This window comes from Diadema setosum, chromosome 13 (assembly GCF_964275005.1).
Source record: "Diadema setosum chromosome 13, eeDiaSeto1, whole genome shotgun sequence".
NCBI lineage: Eukaryota > Metazoa > Echinodermata > Echinoidea > Diadematoida > Diadematidae > Diadema > Diadema setosum.
In genome coordinates, this window is record NC_092697.1 from 10,768,195 (window position 1) to 10,790,335 (window position 22,141).

At 37.1% G+C, this 22,141-nt stretch overlaps 1 protein-coding gene across 1 annotated transcript in view; it reads right to left on the minus strand.

Moving 5' to 3' along the window:
• Positions 1-13,515: 13,515 nt before the first annotated feature.
• LOC140237305 (uncharacterized) overlaps positions 13,516-22,141 on the minus strand; it is a 53,849-nt gene continuing 45,223 nt past the window's right edge. Inside the window, exons 20-21 of the mRNA XM_072317243.1 lie at positions 20,570-21,001; positions 13,516-13,732 (exon numbers count right to left, since the gene is read on the minus strand). Of these exons, the coding sequence (XP_072173344.1) occupies positions 13,574-13,732; positions 20,570-21,001 (591 nt within the window). The 3' untranslated portion in view covers positions 13,516-13,573. The remainder of the gene's footprint in view (positions 13,733-20,569; positions 21,002-22,141) is intronic.

A 22,141-nucleotide genomic window follows, 5' to 3' on the forward strand; every position in this document is an offset into this window, starting at 1 on the left:
AGTGTATTATAATTGATATTTGCAGTGCATATGTACAGAAGCTGTGTTCTAAAATCACCAGTCTTTGGACTGCTGGAAGGCAGTCATGATCTACATGTATGTGATGTAGCAGTACAACGCTGCGTGCATAAAACTGAGCTTTGATCTGACTATGGTATGTCAATGTTATTGGTCTTTAAAACTAGGATGAGCAATGAGGAGTACTTAAAAGTCTGTGTCATGTGGACTTGTGTACGGAACATCTTAAGAGGAGATCTGCAGGAAGCAGATACACATTTAGTTCTTTGTTGATGCAATGTGTGCACACAGGTCTCTTATGCTATCAAATTATGCCTTACTGTCAAAATCATCCAATCCTGTTAACTTGATGCACATTGCATTGGCTAGTTTATGGTTGGTTGTTTCAAGAGCTGGGTGGCAATTGTAACGTACACATATTTCAGGTACAGGCGACTCCCAATATAACAAAGCCCTCAGGACCGGCAGTTTTCTTTCATTATACACATGAATTGAAATTTTGTTATAACCAAACAAATCGAAGTATATAAAGATAAATACTGTAATTGATGATTTAGGAGCCCAAATTTTCACTTTATTGTAACAGGAATTTTGCTATAACTGTATTTGTTGTAGCAGTGCACTGTACTGTTATTATGTGTACAGCAAGGTAACAAACTTGGTTCTTGCTTGATGCAATGATTACTATCTCTTTATGAGATGGTTCCATGATATGTATCACAACATGGAAAGAGGAAAGTGACTTGCTTCTTCAGAGGGTGGTTAAAACAATGCACTTTGCAAAACATCATGGGTAGTCTTGAAGCGCGATGGAATGAACTGTGATACGGTAATGGGAAGAGACGCAACTTAATTTACATTTGAGTAAAGGCTTTACCATAGCATTTCTCCTACCAATATTTCTTGATTGTTGTAATGTGATTCTTTACAAATTTGTGAGCTCTTTGTGATTTTTGTCATGCATGCAATTGCATGTTTGGATAAATTTAGCTCATGGCAGTGGGGAAAGTTATCTCAGTTACACAGCTGTTACAGTGGACTCTTGTTATAACGAAGTCCTCGGAACTGGCAGTTTTCTTTCGTTATATCAAAGTTTCCTTGTAAACACAAATAAACAATAAAAACAGAGAGCCGATAATGTTGCGGCCTGAAGTTTTATTTTCGCTGAAACTGGAATTTTGATATACATGTCAACCGTGTTCTGTAAATCGGGAGTGCACCGAGCATAATCTTGATTTCACAGTGTAGAATAACATACGTACTGCAAAAGATTTTTCACCATCCCTTAATTTCATGTGTTATATATCTCACATCATCAGTCTGTAAATGCTAGAAAGATTGTGCATTCAACACTCTTGACTTTTGCACCTTAACAGTTGTTCACAAAACAAGTGCTGTCACTTTCAACAGTGTGAAATGCTTTTCTTCTTTTTTGTCCCCGCCGAACGAGTTCGAGCAGGGGACTATGAAACGGGCTCCGTACGTGTGTGTGTCCGTGTGTCCGTCCGTCCGTCCGTCCGTCTGTCCGTCCGTCCGTCCGTGTGTCCGTCCGTGTGTGCGTCCGTGTGTGATCAAAATCTTCAATTTGCTACTTCTCTGTCATTTATGAGCCAATTTTGATTCTGTTTGCTTTATATGATAGCACTACATGGGAGCTTTGAAACTTCTACACAGAATTTCAGTCGTGACCTTTGACCTTGACCTTTGACCTATATTGTACATTTTGCTACAAAATGCTACTCCTTCGCCATTTCTAACCCGATTTCGATTCCGTTTGCTTTATGTGATGGCACTAGGTGAGGGCTTCAAAACTTCTAAACAGAATTTTGACCTTTGACCTTGATTTTTGACCTGTATTGTACATTTTGCTACAAAATGCTACTCCTTCGCCATTCCTTACCCGATTTCGATTCCGTTTGCTTTATGTGATGGCACGAGGTGAGGGCTTCAAAACTTCTACACAGAATTTTGATCTTTGACTTCTTTGACCTTTGACCTTGATTTTTGACCTGTTTTGTACATTTTGCTACAAAATGCTACTCCTTCGCCATTTCTTACCCGATTTCGATTCTGTTTGCTTTATGTGATGGCACTAGGTGAGGGCTTCAAAACTTCTACACAGAATTTTGACCTTTGACTTCTTTGACCTTTGACCTTAATTTTTGACCTACATTTTTTGTACATTTTGCTACAAAATGCTACTCCTTCGCCATTTCTTACCCGATTTTGATTCCGTTTGCTTTATGTGATGGCACTAGGTGAGCGCTTCAAAACTTCTACACAGAATTTTGACCTTTGACTTCTTTGACCTTTGACCTTGATTTTTGACCTATATTGTACATTTTGCTACGAAATGCTACTTCCGGCGGGGACATATATTACGCACCACGTAATTTCTACTTTTCCTTGTTTTTTTTGACATGCATAGTGAGAATAAATACATTTCTGTGTCTCCAAGACTGTTTATGGGTGCATGCTGCTGTTTTTATGTTTGTTTGTTTGTGTGTTTGTTTGTTTGTTTGTTTGTTTGTTTGTTTGTTTTGGGGGGGGGGGGAGGATTGGTGGGTGGAATTGCCCAGTCATGTCCAGTGCCTCAGTCGTGCATCAAAGCTTATGTATATATTAAATTTTAGAGCATGTTGCTCTTAGGAATGAATGTAAACTGTTTCATTGTGTGACCAGTGAAATCTAGAATCTAGTTGTGTGTGTGCGCATGTTTGCAAGTGATTCTGTGCTGTTGTATGCCCAACTTCAAAATATGACTACATCCACTATCATTCCATCCATATAATATTCATATGTACAATGTATATAATACATATAGTACATATTATATATACATATACATACATACATATATGACCCTGCATCACAAAACAAACAAAAAGTCGCTAGACATGGATTTTTAGTTAAGGGCAGATTCTGAAAGAGCAGACTCTTAGCTTTAAAATGATGTATAATTCAGCTCAATGGACATTCCTAACCTATCTAATTATCAGAAAGAAAGCACACACTCTGGAAAAGTGTGAACTGAGAAAAGAGGCTCTGAACTACACGGTCTATTCAAGCGCTTGATATTTACCAAGCCATGCTAGCTGTGCGATGAATGTGACAAAAAACAGGATGTAAACCATCGAAGCAACAACAATGAAGGGATTATCAAATTAGGCTGAAATTGGGCATGCCTTATTAACACATTCTGTCCATAATTAATGCCAACTTTCAAAGCAGTAGCATCATCTTTTCAAAAGTTACTAGAGTTGAAAGTTGAGTGTACAAAGGGTTTTTAAGAAATGAAAAGAGGACTTTAGGACACACCTTATCACATTGCCCTACAGACAGCGCTCGAGAAAAAACTGCTAAAAACGCAATTTCCTGTCTGTTTTATGATCCTAAACTTTAGAACAATAAAGATGAAGATTTGCTCTTTCAGAAAATATGAAAAACTCAAAAAATGGCAAGGTTGACACATTTCACCTATTTTCAGGCCACACACAAAATCAATGCATGTTACTCTTTGTTTTGTGATGTACGGTCACACCGAATATATGTATATATATATATATATATGCACACACACACACACACAAACACACACACACACACACACCTTGCACTGTCCCGCCATGTTCTGGTTATTAAAGTCCATTGCTGTCACTATGAATAGACTGTAATATATATTTATATATAGGTGTACCTGTGTTTTGGTGCCTTGTCTGCTACCGGCGCTTTCACGCTGTCGCGATCCACCTAATATGCTCTGCTTTATAGCATTGAGCACTTTTCAATCCTCAACAAACTACATATTCCCGATAGATATATGCCAAACGGATATATATAATATATATATATATAATATATTTCCAGCCATAAGGGGAAATGCAGATTAAAATTTAAATGTTAGTTTTGGGGAATTTTGATAAAAAGCATGAAAATATTTGGAAAAATTGAAAGATTATGCATTAACATGGGCTCAATGCAGAATTGAACTGACACAAGCACAAAATATCTTATACCACTGAATTCTGTATGTTAATTTAAGAAAATACAACTTTTTTTATAAAAAGCAGATTCGTGTACCTTAATTCCCCCAATGACCCGTTTTCTATGCACATCCAATATATACACCCATTCTCTTGCATCCCTGTCAATCTCCTCTAAATTGAATTGATGGTACAGTCCTCAATTTATACACACTATGCCATCTGTTCCCTACTTTGGAGTAGTCCAGAGGCTCCAGATCAATAATAAGGCTTTGAAAAACATTGTCAAAACCTTTAGGGGAATCGACAATTTCCCCTTAAGATACTTCATTTTTAGGCATATATTCCCCCTATGGACGCTTACATACTTTATATATACATATTGCTTCACTTCTTTCAGTAAGTGATCTTTGCTTTTGTTTTGTCATTTTTTTTTATTCCCTGTTGTTCTTTTTTTTCTGGGGAAAATTTCCATTAATCTGATACTACAGGAAGCCACAGACATGAGAACTTAGACAAACTTTACCACACACACATACACACATATATACACATGTAAATAAACACTAACACCAATGACAAATTTACGGAGGTGCATATCACCAAAAGCATAATAAAAAGATTTCACACGTGTAATGCCTGCAAATAATACAATATTGATTTTATTTTGATACATACAATCGTAACTTTATGATAGCTACATAGGTATATCATAACTATACATACAATAACTTCCACAATTTGCTTACCAAATGGCTGATAATAATTGCAGTGTAAGCTTGCAGTAAGACACAAAACAATTTTGACGAACAAAAGTGCACAAGTCCTCTCATCAGAACATAACATTTACAGGGTCTTTCTTTTCTTTTCTTTTTTTCTCCATTTGATGAGTTTAAGTTGGACATTTCCATGGATATCCTCTCTTACAATGCACCAAACTGAACATAAAATACCGGTACATAGTTTTCAGTTATACTATTCAAGAGCTGACATATATCTATGATACATCATTGGTAAAATTAAAACATGGTTATATCAAGACACACCAATGCATATGCCTCAAGAAACGTCGCTACGTAACAAAAATCAGATATCTCGTGTGTCGGAAAAGGCATGTGTGGGACGAGATAAGCCATTGTCCATGACGAAGGAAGAAAAAACAAAAACAAAGTATGATAATTTTAATCACACATGGCAAACATTTAATGTCACCACTCTCACTCTTGGAAAAATGCACTTTTTTCCCTGCAGCAGGCATCAATGCCATGTCCTGAAACTGATGATGCCTTAATACATTCACAGATAAAACAACCCACATCATTCATCCATCCATGGCACACTGTACGCAATACGCCGTTACATCCAAAAGCGTAATGAAATACACACATAAAATATTTTAATTTTGAAGTGTTGGGAGTATGTACTCTCTTTGCCCTACGTATTTCTCCTTCCCATGCTGGCATTGCGGCACAAACAAACAAACAAACAAACAAAAACAAAAACAAAGACCACTATTCCAGACTGGAATAGCATTCTTTTTTAAATACAGAAGCTACAAAACACTGCACTTAACTTCCCACAGAGTTGACCATTGCAGATGCAAAAAGTGCTGAAGTGCATTGTGAAATTCACACACTGACCCGAGTGAATGCACACTACAGTTTTTGATGAGAATCCATACAATGATGCTGGACACAATATTTCCTTTGCATTTCTCCCCCTCTGAGATTTCCATCATTTACCTTATTCTGCAGGGGGAGGGGCTGTTAGACGACATAATAAAATGTTGGCATTCCCTACCATTAAACATAATCTGATCCACATCACACATCTTGCCTGTCCTTCCTAAATGCTTCAGCTTAAATTGAGGTAAAGAATACTCCCCCCCCCCCCTTCAAAAAAAAGGGGGAAAAATTAATGAATGATAATAAAAATGATGAAATACAAATAATGATGATGATGATGATAATCATCATCATCATCATCATCATCATCATCATCATCATCATAATAATAATAAAAACATACACTCTGGCAACATCACTACACATCCCCTCTTTAGATCTGCCACCAGGGAATTCATTGCAATGCACTTCAAATTGGCAACAAAGATTTCAGGTACTGCATTCTGTGGTAGAGTGAGTACAGCCACCATCAGTTATACAGTTGCATGCAACAACATAACTCTATATAGCACCATAATCTGAAGTGAAATTCCCCTTTGAGGAGAACTGGCAAATCGTGCACTAAAAGTAAAAGGTAGAGAATGCATAATCCTACATACCGGTAGTCTTAAATGACTGCAATAGCAGAATTTCAACATCTAGCAATTTTTTTTTAGTATAATCAAATCATCTACTGTATGATAATACTTCATCAAAATTGGGCCCATTTTTATATTTGACTGAATTAGGAATTTGGACCGTCTTTGTCATGTCCATGCCTCTATTACTGTTAGATAAATGTGATTATTATTCACAAAGAACGGTCAATGTCAAGTGATATCTTTTTTCTTCTTTTTCCTCGCGGGTTCCAAAAATTATACTACAGCTTTGATTTATCTTGTATGTTTCTATTGTGGCTCAAGAACATGCCCCCTCCCCCAACCAAAAGGAAAAAAATAAAAATAAAAAATACAATAATGATGACTGCAGATAAAGTCCCTTGCATTCAGAGTGCTGAAAAATACCTCTGACAGGATCAGACTTGTCCTATACACAGCACAAAATGATATTTAATACCAATGCCATTAGGAAACGAATGGCAAGAATGACCACAATGACCAGGCTGACCGGTATGTGACCACAGACTTTGAGGTAGGCACTGACCATTAGAAATCTACACATGCCACTGGCATGGAAAAAAAAAGGAAATAGATTAAAAAAAATAAATAAGTCAAATAAAGCAAAAGAAAGTACCGTACAGTAATGCTTGCAGATAGAACAGACAAAAGTCCTCAGGTATGAAGCTGGGGATCTCATTTTTAAGACTTGCCAGTACTTTAGAGAGGAGAGCTTGTTGTAGCACTGAATTTGAAATGCCTCTGCATTACCATGTCATGTATATACACATTTGAGAAAAAAACAGAAATGAGCATTTGTTCATCTGTAAATTAGACCAAACAATACTGTACCTTGATGCATATTTCCCAATTATCAGTGATGACTGTCACTATGACAGTTACATTGTACATTATTAATATTATCATATCATACATGAATTATATACATTTTTGTCTCTCTTTTTGGGGGGGATTTTTGTATTTTTTTTTTATCAATTTGGATAAAGTATTGATTTTCCTGTAAACTGTGCACTTAGAAACATTCGTATTAAGCGCCTAATAAATGTATTGTATTACAATTATCATTATTATTACTATTCTTATGACTTTTTGGTCTCTGTCAATTTGATGCATGCCCTCTTGATTGAACATAATTTCAAGATATTGTGATGTTAACATAAAGAATTTGAGTGAACTCTGGCAATTTTGTTCCAAGTGCTCATTTTCTTTTCCTTCAGAGTTTTTTTTTTTTTTTTTTTTTTAAAGGTTGGAATCAATATTCTTCAGATAACCAGTGATTACATGCCAAACCAAACTTCTTGCATTTGTATCTAAAACACTGCTCAAGAATTAACCCTTACCAACTATACTTTTTATATGTCCCACCCACCCCCCCCCCCCCCTTATGTCCTGGATTAGGCACTCATCATTCATTGAGTAAGCTTACGCATACTATCCATTACAAAAACAAAAACAACCATGAGAGAACACAAGAAACGGTTCCTATAATATACTTTCCCTTTGTCTCTGCCTGCAGATACACATAAAACTTTCATTTTTGAAACATTTATTTTTTCTTTCTGCTCATTGCATAGGTAAATAACAGCAAAAAAAGAGACTGTTAATTTCTCCAACCTAATGCATTTCTTTTTAAACTAGACCAACTTCGACCAATAACACATTGTAAATGAAAAGGGTACTAAAATATATGTATGTATAATACAATCATATAAAATAAAAACATGTACACTTCCTTTAGTATAGATGTATATATGATCATTTCCTTTTTTTCTCGTTTATGTAATGGATCAAGGACAAAGGGATACCTCCCACAACAGGCATTCAAAAACTTTCATTCGGCCTACTGACTGGCAGGGAAAAAAGCAGGGAAATCAGAAAAGATAAGAGCTGGGCTTTCACGCTGCAAGAGGAAGTTTTTATGACAAATATATTATACATCCTTTGTAACTTGTAGCACACTTGTAATGCAACTGTAATAGGGAAGTGACAGAAAATTAAACAGAGCCATGAGAGGGAAGATCCTACTGTAGATCGTTTCAAACTTCTGTTTTATTCCCCCAAGTACATGTACATGTCCCCGATGAAAAAGTCTCATTTCTGACAACTAAAGGACGCTACAGTTCATTACTTCTAAGCTTCATTGGTCAAAAATGACGGTTCATTTGCTCAAACCTTATTTCTCTTTAACATCCAATATCCAATATCCAATCACTAATATCCAATTTCCATCAAGTTTACAACTAAACAAAACAAAACAAAAATAAAATATTGGTCATGGTTCTTTTCATTTTGAGTCTCACTTTTTCTATCTTCAATGGCAAGACAGTTTCTCGGATCGTCCAATCAGTAACGTAGTCATTACCAGGAGGCTCACGTTGTAACAAGGAGAGGTGGATTAGATACAGCAATAGATAGACAGAACTTATTGCAGACTACATTTGACTGATTGGAAAGAAAATTAACTGAGAGATTGTATGAAAAATGCTACAGCTCAATTACATTTGCCATGTCATGCAACCCAGCACGCAATTAAAATGTTTTGTGAGTTATGTTTTAAGTTCATTTAGACACTGTTTGCATGGATCGTTTTGAATCCTGATAATTTGTGACACAGCATACGTAATTTATTCGGGGTGGGGACTGCAACATTAATACCACAGTTAGGTGTGCAGGGGGAAAAAAAAAAAAATCTATCAAAATCTGTACAATCTTAAAATGTAATTTTCAACATTCAATTGATCTTTATTTGATAACGCTATTAACAAAAATACAAGTCTCACATGCACAAAATCTCTAAGTTAACAATTGACTACATGATTTCTTCTTCAAAAGGTGTATCGCTGAACATTGAGAGTGGTTAAAATTAAGATATATCATCATTGTCCACTTGGTCAGTTAATACGGTCACTGACCATTGGTTTCATAACTAATCCTGAAAGCAAACTTGCTTATTGGAAGGAAAAAGAAGACACTTCTATATCTACATGTTGAAAACAAAAATCAGAACACATAAATAGCTCGAGAAAAACAAAAACAAAATAAAAAGCAGAGACATGAAAGAATATATTGTTCTTGTATCAAATAGACAATATCTACAAATGCAAATAAAGTTATACATGGTAATGTAAAAACCCTCAATTTATGCATGTCTGTATCCAAAAGAAAATTTAGTGGGTATAATTCTAATCTATTTGAAACTTGACATCATAAGGCTATACAGTGCATATTTTCTTGTTCGATATGTGTACAGTAATATGGGGGAAGGGATTACATACAGCTCAATCTAGTTTTGTCAATTAAGTGATGTTTTTGGGTAAAAGTGTCTAGATTTTGTTCTCATGTACTCACAATGCAGCAAGAGTAGTAAAAGATTTTCAGAACAGCCATAGATCCACAAATGTATACAGACTTTAGTGAAGATCATTCTATTTCAAATAAAAGTTACTACAATAGACCAAGGTACTGTTGGCAACATGAAGGAACCATTCTCTTTGCAAAAGAAAAATGCATAAAAAAATCAGTCATTTCATTAATGAAATATTGATAAGAGAATTTTGTTCACAGTTGAACTTTACTTATGCCTGTCAAAGGTAGTCCTTTCATAAATGATGAAAAAATAAAAAGAAAATTCAATTTTTTTGGGGAAGGGGGAGAGGTTTGATCTTAAACAGGTATCAACAAAAGGCACAAAGAAATGAAGACTTGACTCAGTTGCTTAGACAATTATGGCATTTTCCAATTCATTTTTCATTCATGAATGACTGTATGTCCTGATATATCTTAACTGATTCTGCTTTTCAAACAGCATTTTCACCACGCAACACTGAAGAACAACTTATGACTACATTGACTCATGCAGAGCAACATGGGAAAATTACAGAAAACTGATTTACTGCAAAGAAATAAGGTTTAATACGAGCAAATCACTTAAAATGTTGCTATCTAGTGCAGTTTCAATACAACTACAGTCTGTGGCCTTTTTCAATGACTGCAACTCACAATACTTGCAGTTTATACAATGGTGACTGTCTTTTATCAGTTATGCAACTGTCAGAATTCTAGTTACTGCAATAGCAATATCAATCACTGTGATTCATAATATTGGAAAAGTCTACATTACAAAAGGGACTACATGTAGAAGTGCAAATAATTTCTCATTGATTGTACATATCAGTGTTAAAGTTCTCAATTCATACTACATTTTTGCTCTTTTTGTGTGAGTGTGTATGTTTAATTCAAAGTGCATTGTCCAGTGTGCCCTTGGTTGGTTGGTTGGTCGGAAGATATTGCGCACATGAATCCATTTTGGCCAGGTAGATTATACAATATGTTTCTGTACACGGAGAGGAAACTGCACAATTAGCAGGCAGATGGACAGAATGTGTTTCTACTGACATTCTGCACTCACATTTCCCTTAAAGGACAAGTTCACCTTCATAGACAAGTGGGTTGAGTGAATGCAGCAATATTAGTAGAACACATCAGGGAGAGTTTGAGGAAAATCGGACAATCCATTCAAAAGTTATGAATTCTTAAAGTTTCTGCCCAGTCACGGCTGGATGAGAAGACTACTATATCTTGTGATGTCACATGTGTACAACAATATAAAGAAAGAATAAAGAAAAATCAACATATTTTCACTTTTCTCACATAACAAAAGAATACTTGTCTTCTCTCTTTCAGAAGGCAGGGGGGATAATATTACCCTTAACATACGTCAGTAACAAGTCGAAGAAATTTGCACTTTATTCAAAAAGTAAAGTTTTGTGAAATTCTCTTTTTATTTTCCTTATATCGTTGTACGCATGTGACATCATACACTGTAGTAGTCTTCTCATCCAGCAGTGACTGCGCAGATACTTTAAAAAATCGTAACTTTTCAACGGATTGTCCGATTTTCCCCAAATTTTCACTGATGTGTTCTACTAATATTGTTGCATTCACTCAATCCACATGTATGTGTAGGTGAACTTGTCCTTTAATGTGCAAAATTGCATTATGCTAACATGCGGTATGATATTTCTGCACACTCTTTCTGCCATGTCGACAGAACACAGCCGACAAACGATAAGGATTTATGAAATCATGCTCAAAGGATGTACGCAGACAACCAACAAGCCAACTGCATGCGTTTGCAATTGCACAAAACCCTCCCCCTCCAGCCCCCCCCCCCCACAAAAAAAAAAATACTGCATATTGATGATTGCTGTTCGTACACATGCACACACACACTTTGTTACATTGTATATCAATGTATGTCCGTAAAACTCCACTGAGTTCTAATATTTGGATGATGATATGATAATTGCAATCTTTACTTAAATGAAAACGTAAATCACCAAAAGTGTGTCATTTTTCTACCTCAGTGCCACATATGGTCAGTTACCATGGTAACCACACAAGGGCCGTAGCAGATTTCTTTGCATCGAAATGTTTTCACAAATAAATGTCAGGATTAGGAACAAACCACACAGAGAGACTGGGTTTGGGAACTTGACAGACACTATCATCACTAACTCAGCAATCGCCTCATCAATATCTGTAAAACCCTTCTTTTTTCTCTTCAGGAAGAATCACTATTCTTTTATAGTAGGAAAAATAATTGAGAGGATGATATTAAACAGAAAGGTAAACAAAGAAGAAGAAGAAGAGACAGCAATGAAAATACAATTGAAGCCATGCCTCAGATATTTAGCTAACTCCAGCAAATTTACTCCACGTCCCCTGAAGGCAGAAATATGATTAAATAGATTGTGAACACCAACAGACATTAGCTCAGTTTCAAAAATATACAATAATATAATCTTGCTCAAGTTGCATATTTGCCTCTTGTGCTAGTTAGCCATGAGATTACACATCTTTGCACACATACTATACCAGGGCAAGTATTAAGTGACTGGTTCTTGAGTCTACTATAATTAGGCTGGTGCAGGTAGGCAATAAGGTCCTGCTAGCGTACATATACAGCTTATTCTTCCGAAACTCTTCATTCTACACAGGTGGATAAAAGTGGAGCTAGAAGTGCAGGGTGTTACCTCCATAGACTAAATGTCTGTTTTTGTCATTGCTGTGCAACACTACATTAAAGGGGATGGCTAGTAACTGATCAGTGGGAATCAGTGGGAATGCTGGGGGATGATTGTTCCAATTCTTGTGGGTCTCATTTCAGAGTACATTATATATCTATTGTTGCGTGAAAATTACTTGCTTCAGAACGGTCTCATATTCAAGTAATGTGCAGTTTAACGTCCCGTCACTGTACAGGCATGCTAGCCTGGAAACATTAAACTGCACATTACTTGAATATGAGCCCATTCTGAAGCAAATAATTTTCACACAACAATAGATATATAATGTACTCTTGAATGAATCCCACAAGGATTGGAACAATCATCCCCCAGCATTCCCACTGATTCCCACTGATCAGTTACTAGCCTTCCCCTTTAAAGTTGGATTCATCAAGTTCAATGTTCTACTTTTCTCTTATCAGCAACAGTCACACACACAGACACATACACACATACACACAACCAACACATGCATATGAAGGCCTTACAAAACATAAACCCATCCACTAGGTAGGTTTGCGGACCCGACGGGCACAAAGTTCACAGGAGGCCAAAAGGGCCCATTCCTTTACTCTAGGAAAGTCTGACCCAGTTCATGTGCCATTCTGTTATGTGATTCATGAGTCGATCACGATCACGGTCCGCTGGGGTCCACATCCAGAGGCATAGCAAAAATATATTTCCCGTTGTAGGTCTACATTGAAAGGCATTCACAGATATGTTCACACATACACACATATCTACAAACACACCCATATACACACACACACAAACACACAGAACGCATTCCCTCAACACAAAATATGCATCTAGATATCTCTACGGGCAAGATAACATCCTACTACAAGATAAGGACATCACCTCTCCACTTGTCTTCCAGAGGAGGGTTGGGTTAATGTAAAAGCTGTTATTTTTGCGAGGGTTCAATTTTGGCCAATCACCACTGGGCTGCATATTTTTATAATTTAAATATTGCCGTGTACAGTAAATAAAGTGGCGGAGTGAAGGATAGTAGCGGTGTCAAATTGCCAAAAAACAGCATCACCTCCTCAGGCACAAAAGTATCTGTGCGCCAAAAATGACAGCTTTTACAGTACGCTCAGAATCAGAATTGCAAAGAGGATGAAATGGAGGCAGGGGCGGGGTTCAAGGATGCGGTAGGGTAGGGGGCGGGTAGGGGGCGGGGCCGTGGAGAGCTTGTGCTACGCCTCCGATGACCCCACCTCCTCCTGGCTGAGTCGGATGGCCCTCTCGAGGTCGTCGGCCTCCTGCCTCGCCAGCTGCTTCTGTCTCTCCTCTTCCTTCTGTGCTTCCTTCACTGCCCACACTAGCTGGTCCTCTTCACTCAGCCCTGACTCAAACTGCTTGAGGGAAAACAATAATGGGGGGGAAAAAAACAACACAAACAAAAAACATTTATAATGGTATTAAAAAAGCTATGATAATGACGATGATGCAATAATGATAATAATGACGATAATAATGATACTGATAACACTTGATAACAAAATTGGGAGTTTTGATAGTGCCAAATTTGAGAATGGCAGTAGTGGTAGCAGTCATTGCATCAATGACTATTTTAATAAATGATAATAGTGATAATATAATCAAATAATAAATAATGATAATCAAAATCATAATATTTACAATAATGACAAGATTTACATCCTGATGATGAAGTTTGTTATCTTCACCTGAATATTTGGTGTAAACAAGGTTGATTTGAAATAAGAGACTTTGAACCTTACAGAACTTCTGGGACCTAAAAGACTGCTCCAAATTCTCAAAACTGTAAATTGTCTGATTCTGACTCTTGCTATCCAAACACAGGTGGGAAGAATGTAATACAAGAAGATGTCTGTTACAGTCCTCTCGATAATGAAAGACTGGTTTACTGGGACATCCAAATAAATCAACACCGATTGATTCTATTCATATCTACAACCTCTATCCCATGTATTTAGAAGGAAAAGAAAGAGTGTTTTTGTTCATACAAATTTCAGAGAAATCAAGTTCCAAAACTCTCAAACTCACGGAGAATATTTTCCTTAAGGAGAAAAATATGCTGATTTAATGACTAAATAAGAAGAAAAAAACAGAGAGATCAACGAGGCTCTAGAAGAGTCGAACAAACATTAGAAAAGTTATTATATGTATACATGAAAATATGAAGATCATTGTCATGGTTGGGAACAGAGGAACTTTTGAAAATGTTGCGTGGACTTTGGAAGACTGTGACAGCAGATTAAATAATAATAATGCAGAAGGTGCGGCAAGATCTTGTTTATTTCGTAGGCAGCATTGACCCATGGAAGGGAAACAACATTACTCTGAACCATGAATACCAACACTGCGGATCATTTCCACGATGAGACACTTCCCAGTCATACAATCACACATTACATCTCAATGAGAAATTTTAACAGATTTAAAAAAGAATTGACTAAAAAACAGCTTTGGTTATTACAACTCGTCACACTATTTCATCTTTTCTTAACACAGATCAAGGCAATTTGTATGTCATAATCCACATTTTTTGAAATTACGCACGTGACCGGGGGGCTACAATGGTTAGAAGTATTGTGCACACACACCAGCATGATTGCCATACAATTTGTGCACAGGCAATACTCAATTTTCACAATGGGTCAAGCATGTCTCACAAGACACAAACCTGCATGATAGGTAAGCATTGATGAACGCAGTCTATACAGTGCAATGCACAATGTACAAATACTGGTATATAATTACAAATGCATAATTTCTGTAATGTTAGACTGAAGAGGGGGAGACATTCGAATTAGAATCATGCACAAGAGTCACAATGGTACATTTGATTCACATCAATTATGCAGTAACCAAGATACATGTATGCAGGATGGTGAATAAAGAATTCCTTCATTTGATTCATTAACCTATCTCAATGACCAATCTCAAAATCCATGGACAGCTTTGCAGCACTCTGATGGGCATTTGAACTTACCCCTAAAATCAGCTTCATAGTTTGAAAACATAATGGTAATGCTTTTCGCCTTCTATTTAGATTGACTACACTGAACTTTCAAATCCCCTTAAGGAAATATGGTTGAAATTCTGGTATGGTATGTGTATGCTATGATGATTTAGAGTGCAATGCCATACAATGTTCACATCAATTTTTTTGAAGTTACATGCAATGCCACTTGTATGATCAGGTTGGCTTTATCAATTGTCAAAGTAAATGAAGAGATATATGTCAAAATTTCATCAAAATCTGATGCTGGTAAAGGTGTTCTTCTTGCATAAATATATTTTTTGCAAATGAGGAGGTCACAAGCATTTCGTGAGATGCTGTTCTCGCGATTTTACATTGATGCTATCACTCCCTTCACCACTTTTCTGTATATGTGACCCTGCACCTCAAAACAAACAAAAAGTCGCCAGACATGAATTTTTAGTTAAGACCATATTCTGAAAGAGCAGACTTTAAGCTTTAAAATGATGTATAACTCAAATCAAATGGACTCTCCTAACCTATCTAAATATTGGAAAGAAAGCACAAACTCAGGAAAAGTGTGAACTGAGAAAAGAGGCTCTGAAGTACAGTGTCTATTCAAGCACTTAATCTTTACCAAACCGTGCTGGCTGTGCGATGAATGGGGAAAAAAACAGGAAGTGAACCACCAGAGAAACGACAATGAAGGGATTATCAGATTAAACTGAAATTAAGCATGCCTCATTAACACATTCTGTCCATAACTAATGCCAAGTTTCAAAGCAGTAGCACTATCCTTTCAAAAGATATTAGAGTTGAAAGTGAAGAGTGTGGACACGGTTTTTCAGAAATGAAAAAGGGACTCTAAAGACACACCTAATCACACTATTCTACCAAAAATGTTCGAGATAAACTGCTAAAAAAAAACACACTTTCCTGCCCGTTTTATGATACCAAATTTTAGAATAATGTAGAAGAAGACCCGCTCTTTCAGAAAATATGAAAAAGTCAAGTTCGGCTAGGTTGACCCATTTCACTTATTTTCAGTCCTCACGCAAAATCAGTGTGTGCGACTTTATGTTCGTTTTGAGGTGCACGGTCACATATGGTGATATTTTTGTGTGTTGACAAATTTGCAACTCAACAGTGATTCACCAAATTTGCGAAAATAACAGCTTTTACCAAAAAAAAAAAAAAAAAATATGAAAGTTAGTGTTTTAAAGTTTCACACATTTAAATATTAGAAATTTGGTGCAAATTATATGTGTGATGATGGTGCCAGTGTGATATGCTGCATACAACTCTTCCCTAAAATGTTCCTTTTTAAACAAAAATTTCACGAACTACACCTGCAGAACCACACAAAATACACCTGCACGAAATACACCTGCAAAACATCAGCTTTTCCTTGTACTGTACAAAGTGGTTTAGTTGTAGCAGTTGCAACTGCTGAATGAGTGCCAAAAAACCATCATGACTTTTTCCAGTATATTTGTGTAAAAACCAGGAGGAGAGTTGCGATGTGATGACGTGATGTGCTCAAACTGTTAATGTTAAGAATATTATTACTGTTCCTCATTACATAAAACAATTATTTTACAAATTCTACACCTACGTGTGTATTGCATTTCTGCACAATTTCTAATGAAACTTTCACAATTTTGTTTCTTTGATTACATTATTCTTATTAAAGTCAACTGAAGCATGGAGAAGCAGTGCACTTGTAATAAAATCATTAAGGGCATTATAATCCTTTGTGTGTCAGCGATTTTGAACAGTCCAACGATGATATGGAGTTTTCTGTGACAATCGGCTCTCAAAGCACACATAGGGTTAACAGATAGAAAAGACTTTTCATAGTACCCCTAAACCCTTGGGGGTGTTTCATCAACGTCTGTCAGCGCTGACAATCACCATAGTAACAGTCAGTGACCAGAGCATCTCATCCACTCAAAACCAAGGATTTTGCTGAAATTGTCAGCGTTGACAAACGTTGATGAAACACCCCCCAGATCTCTATACCAATGATGTGCATTCAAGCATTACTGCTTGTACTAAGCTCACGAAGCAAGATACATTTAAAAACTCTGCCATGCGACCGTTTTCAAGACACTGAGACACTAACATGCTGTGAAATACGACAAGCATCACAAACATTCATTACAACCAATGCGAAACAACTTTCACACGTGCAATACAGTTTTGAAGAGCAAACCGCTTGATGCAATACACATACATGAAGATGTACAAGTGCACGACATGCCAACACTTTGGAGTTACATAAACATGAAGCAGTGGCTACTTCTTGACAAGTCCATAGACAGCCATGATCTACATTCACTTGCACATGAATACAACATACAACGGGCAAATACAGGATGAAAAGGCGAATTGAAACCTCAATGAAAGCAAACACTAGTTTCATGTCTACTTTTTGGTGTGGCACACAGATCATCAGTAGAAACTAGATATTAAGTAGAAATCAGAGTTTACAAACGGTTCTTTAAAGAATTTCTGGAATAGGAGAGTGAGAAGTGGGAATAAGCATATTATGTTAGCCATAATTCTTGAGTTTGAAGATTTGAAGTGACACATTTTTTTTTTTTTTGACAGTAGGAAGCATTACACATTGCAGCTTTTGTTACAGTATTTTTGTGCATAAACTTGTTTATGACCATCACTCAGATGTTGTTCATAATGTAAAAAAAAAAAAAAACTGAAAAATGAATAGCGTGGTAGTGTGAAAGGAACCTACATGTACAATGTAAAGATATTTCCTCAAGAAGTCCACTGAAGCTCTGAGAAAAATATCTCAAAGACCAGCAGTCTAGTAATACTCTGTGTGTCTGCCTCCTATGCCTTGACCATTCAAGGGCTACAGAAATTGCTACAAAGTCTGAAATCCTCAAAACACACTGTTTTTGGTATCATAGTGCAATGCATAAACAAACTGTATCAGGTTTTGAGACAATATTTCACAATGCATTATGAGTTACACAAAAAGGGGAAAAAAAAAATCACCAAATATCTGAAAACTTGTTGATGTCATTGACATGCCTTGGGTTAAACTTGTCAGTACTGACATTCTGGTAAAGATTTGACATACTGTTTTTCCCCATTGCCTTGAGTGATGTTCAACACAAATCTTCACGTGCATAGTAGTAGGCAATAAATGAGTGTGTGTTTGCTGATTTGTGTATCTGTGTGAGCGCTGCATATGTGTGTGCACATAGTGCATTCGTGTTAGCTCTTATTTCTTTTTCTTTTCTTTTTTTTTTCACTATGTGGTGCATCACAGGCATGCATATTTTAAGAACCCATGATGTCGTATGTTTCTGGAGTAGACTGTGAACGAAATGACTGCAGAACGTAAAGATTCTCTTCAAGGCTCCTGCTGAGAGCTATAGGGACTTCAGCACTTTTGAGCTGAGGTGGAGATGATGCAAGTCACAATGGACATGCTGTGGAAGGTGTGGGAAGTGGACAGTACAGTGTGAGTAGTGGGGGGGGGGGGGGTGACGTGCCATGCCATGCAAGCGAGCTACAAGTCTTTATAGTGTCTGTATGTCTTGCCTTGTTTGGGGATTAATTTATCAATGTGAAATGTGGTGCAAAGCCTCACTGCTCCTGCTGCGCCGGGGGGTGTTGGAGACAAGTGAGGAGAAACAGAAATAAGTTAGCGTCACACAGTGAGAACGCTCCGGAGGCAAAGTTTGTGATTTTTAACACCCTGCCTGGACAGGAGACTATATCATATAACGTACATGTGCTGTGGAGCACTGAGGGCAAGAAAAATTTTGATTCTATACGGCACAGAGGATGCTTATGTAAAGGCTATTCCAATAGCAGTTTTAGGCTGAAATTCTGTTACGCTATCCCTGCAAAAATTGTCAACAAAGGCTCAACGATCTTCATCTACTGTGTGCATGATGAATCAAAATTGTTTTCATCCTCAGGTTTCTCACTATATATCATATTGAAATTTTCAACTATTCTTTAAGTAAGCCAGTCCAGGCCTGGCTTTATTTAGGGAGGTTGAAGGTCAACTGGTGACGACCCAGATCAAATCTTGGAATGTCTCTGCACAAATCCAAATGCATCGGTGGAATCGAGACATGCAAAAGTTGGAAAGTTGCTATCAACAGAGTATGTGTACTTTTGTGGACTGTGAGAGGCACAATGAAAACTTTCATAAAATAGCATGCTACAGCACTATAACAACATGCTTAATCCAACACAGATTCAGTCTATGGGACTAAAACAGTAACTCAATCCTGCTAATGTCCTCGCAGTAAATTTAACTAGTTATTTCTTCTGTTCCTATTGTTTCAAGACTTCTGACTTTTAAATTTCCACTGTATGATATTCACAATGATTTCTAGATTAATGTTACTCTTGAAGCACTGACCGTACAGCATTATAACATTATTGATTGACAATAGGAATCTTACATCTTACTTATATCGCATGACTGACACTCATATCCTGCTGTACATTATATATTATTATGTATTTATATAATATATATATTTGTGGGGGGGGGGGTTATGCTTAAAGGGACTGTACAGTACTGGTTGAGGTAGGCATTCATGTTCTAAACATTCCCAAGTGAGATAATGAGAAACCTCATGAAATATGAAAGAGCATGTAATTTTAAGAAGGATTCAACGTTTATTTGATGAAAATTGGTTTTCAAATGGCTGAGATATCCAAAAAAAGTGATAACAATAAAAGCGACAGGCCACGCTTTTTATTAGGATCTCTTTGTTTCACCTTGTTTTTGGATATCTCAGCCATTTCAAAACCAATTTTCATCAAATAAAATTTTGATACCCCTTAGAATTGCATGCCATTTGACATCTCATAGAGTGGTTTCTGAATATCTCGCAAAACGTTAAAAGCTAAATCCTCACCTCAACCAGAACTGTACAAACCCTTTAATGCTTTCAGTAAGAAGTATATGCACTACAAACTTTTTTTTGGAACACCAATGCACCTAATAAAAGATATTACAAATGTACAAAATGTAAAAAATTATGATAATTGAACCAAATAATTAATCTAGTAACACCAGTGTACTGAAGGACTCTGATGAATTTCATCAAAGCCAAAATATAAACCCCTACACAGACTTTTAAAAGAAAATGACCCAGCATAAAATATATTGTCTGAGTGTCTATCAGCTTTGAATCTGCAATTAACAACAGAAAGAAAGCATTCTTACCTTTGCACTCCCAAAGTCTGCGAAGTTTGCAAACGGATCTGATCCACCGCCGTCCTTGCCTGTTGCCGGACCACCGAAGGGGTCACTGCCACCCGAGAACGGGTCATTGCCGCTACCGCCACTGCTGCCAAAAGGGTCTTTCCCTCCGGCAAAGGGGTCATTGGCACTGCTCGTGCTGACCTTTGCGTCCGAGCCCGTTGCGAAGGGATCCCCGCCACTGGTCGCTGAGTCACCCTTGCCCGTGGTGAAGGGGTCGCTGAGGGTGGAGGAGTCCGCCGAGAAGGCCTGGAAGGGGTCGCTCGCCGTGGACGTAGTACTTGTGGAGTTTGACAGCGGCTTGTTGCCGCCGGCACGACTCTTCTTCGGCGGCAGGGCCGGCGTCTCCTCAGGCCGGCTGAAAGGATCGCTGCTGAACGTATCGGTACTGGAGCTCTGTGACGGAGGTCACAAGGGTCAAACACTAAATGAGCTGTATTGCACTACATACAAGGAATGTATCTGTACTAGTATATAACTACAGTCAAACCTGCATACAGCAATTTCCTCAAGGAACACTTAGAAGGTGGCCTCTATACACAGGTGGCCACTGTTGGCAAGTCAGTTTTCACTTACGATGGTATTTGCAACAAATATCATATTATAAATATCCCACAGACATACTGTATGACTGCAAAATAACATAAGATGTTCTAAATGTCTCATTTCAGAAATAAGAGAGTGAGAAAAGTTTAGCATTGCATGTTTTCTTTTGTTTGTTTGCTTGGATTTTTTATTTGTTTGTTTTTTGGTTTTCTTTTATTGTTGTTGTTTTGTTTTTTGTTTTGCTCTCAGTGAAGATTTATGCACTGACAGAGCCCTAACTAGATATTGAGGCTACTACACAGTGAAATACCGGCTGCAGGAGACAAATTAGCTGGGGCTCTCTATGCCAGGTCTTCACCATATACAACGTAATATCTCTCTATGGGACTCTGTATTGGCCAAAAAGATCAGGTGGCCACAACAGGTAGGTTGCATCAGAGACAGGTCTGACTGTATGTATTGAATTGCTCTCATTTTACCCACCCCCCCCCCCCAACAAATAATAAACACAAAGCATGGTTTGTAAATGCACAGTTGACGACAGTTGAAAATGCATCATTCTCACAGTTCATTTGAACTTGGCAAGGGTAGATGTCAATGCAAAAAATAAAGAAATAAATAAATAGATAAATAAATACATGAAATGAAGGCTCTCAACAGACAACAGACAAAACATCCTAGATCCAAACCATCACCTGATTCTCGATATAAAGTATATACTTTAGGCATTTGAACCCATTCCATACTGAATTCTGAATTCCCCAAAGACTTGATACACAGGCCACCATGTTCCCGTAGGAAATGGGTTAATATCATGATGGTGACACTTGGAAGTACTTGTGACACCAGTGATTAAACTGAAAATAATAATTCTACTAAAATATTCCTCACATGTAGTGTAAAATAACTGTACCTTTAACATTGCATGGTCTGCACATAAGATTTAAAACTGTAACATATATCAAATCAATTCCTACTTACAGAAATTTT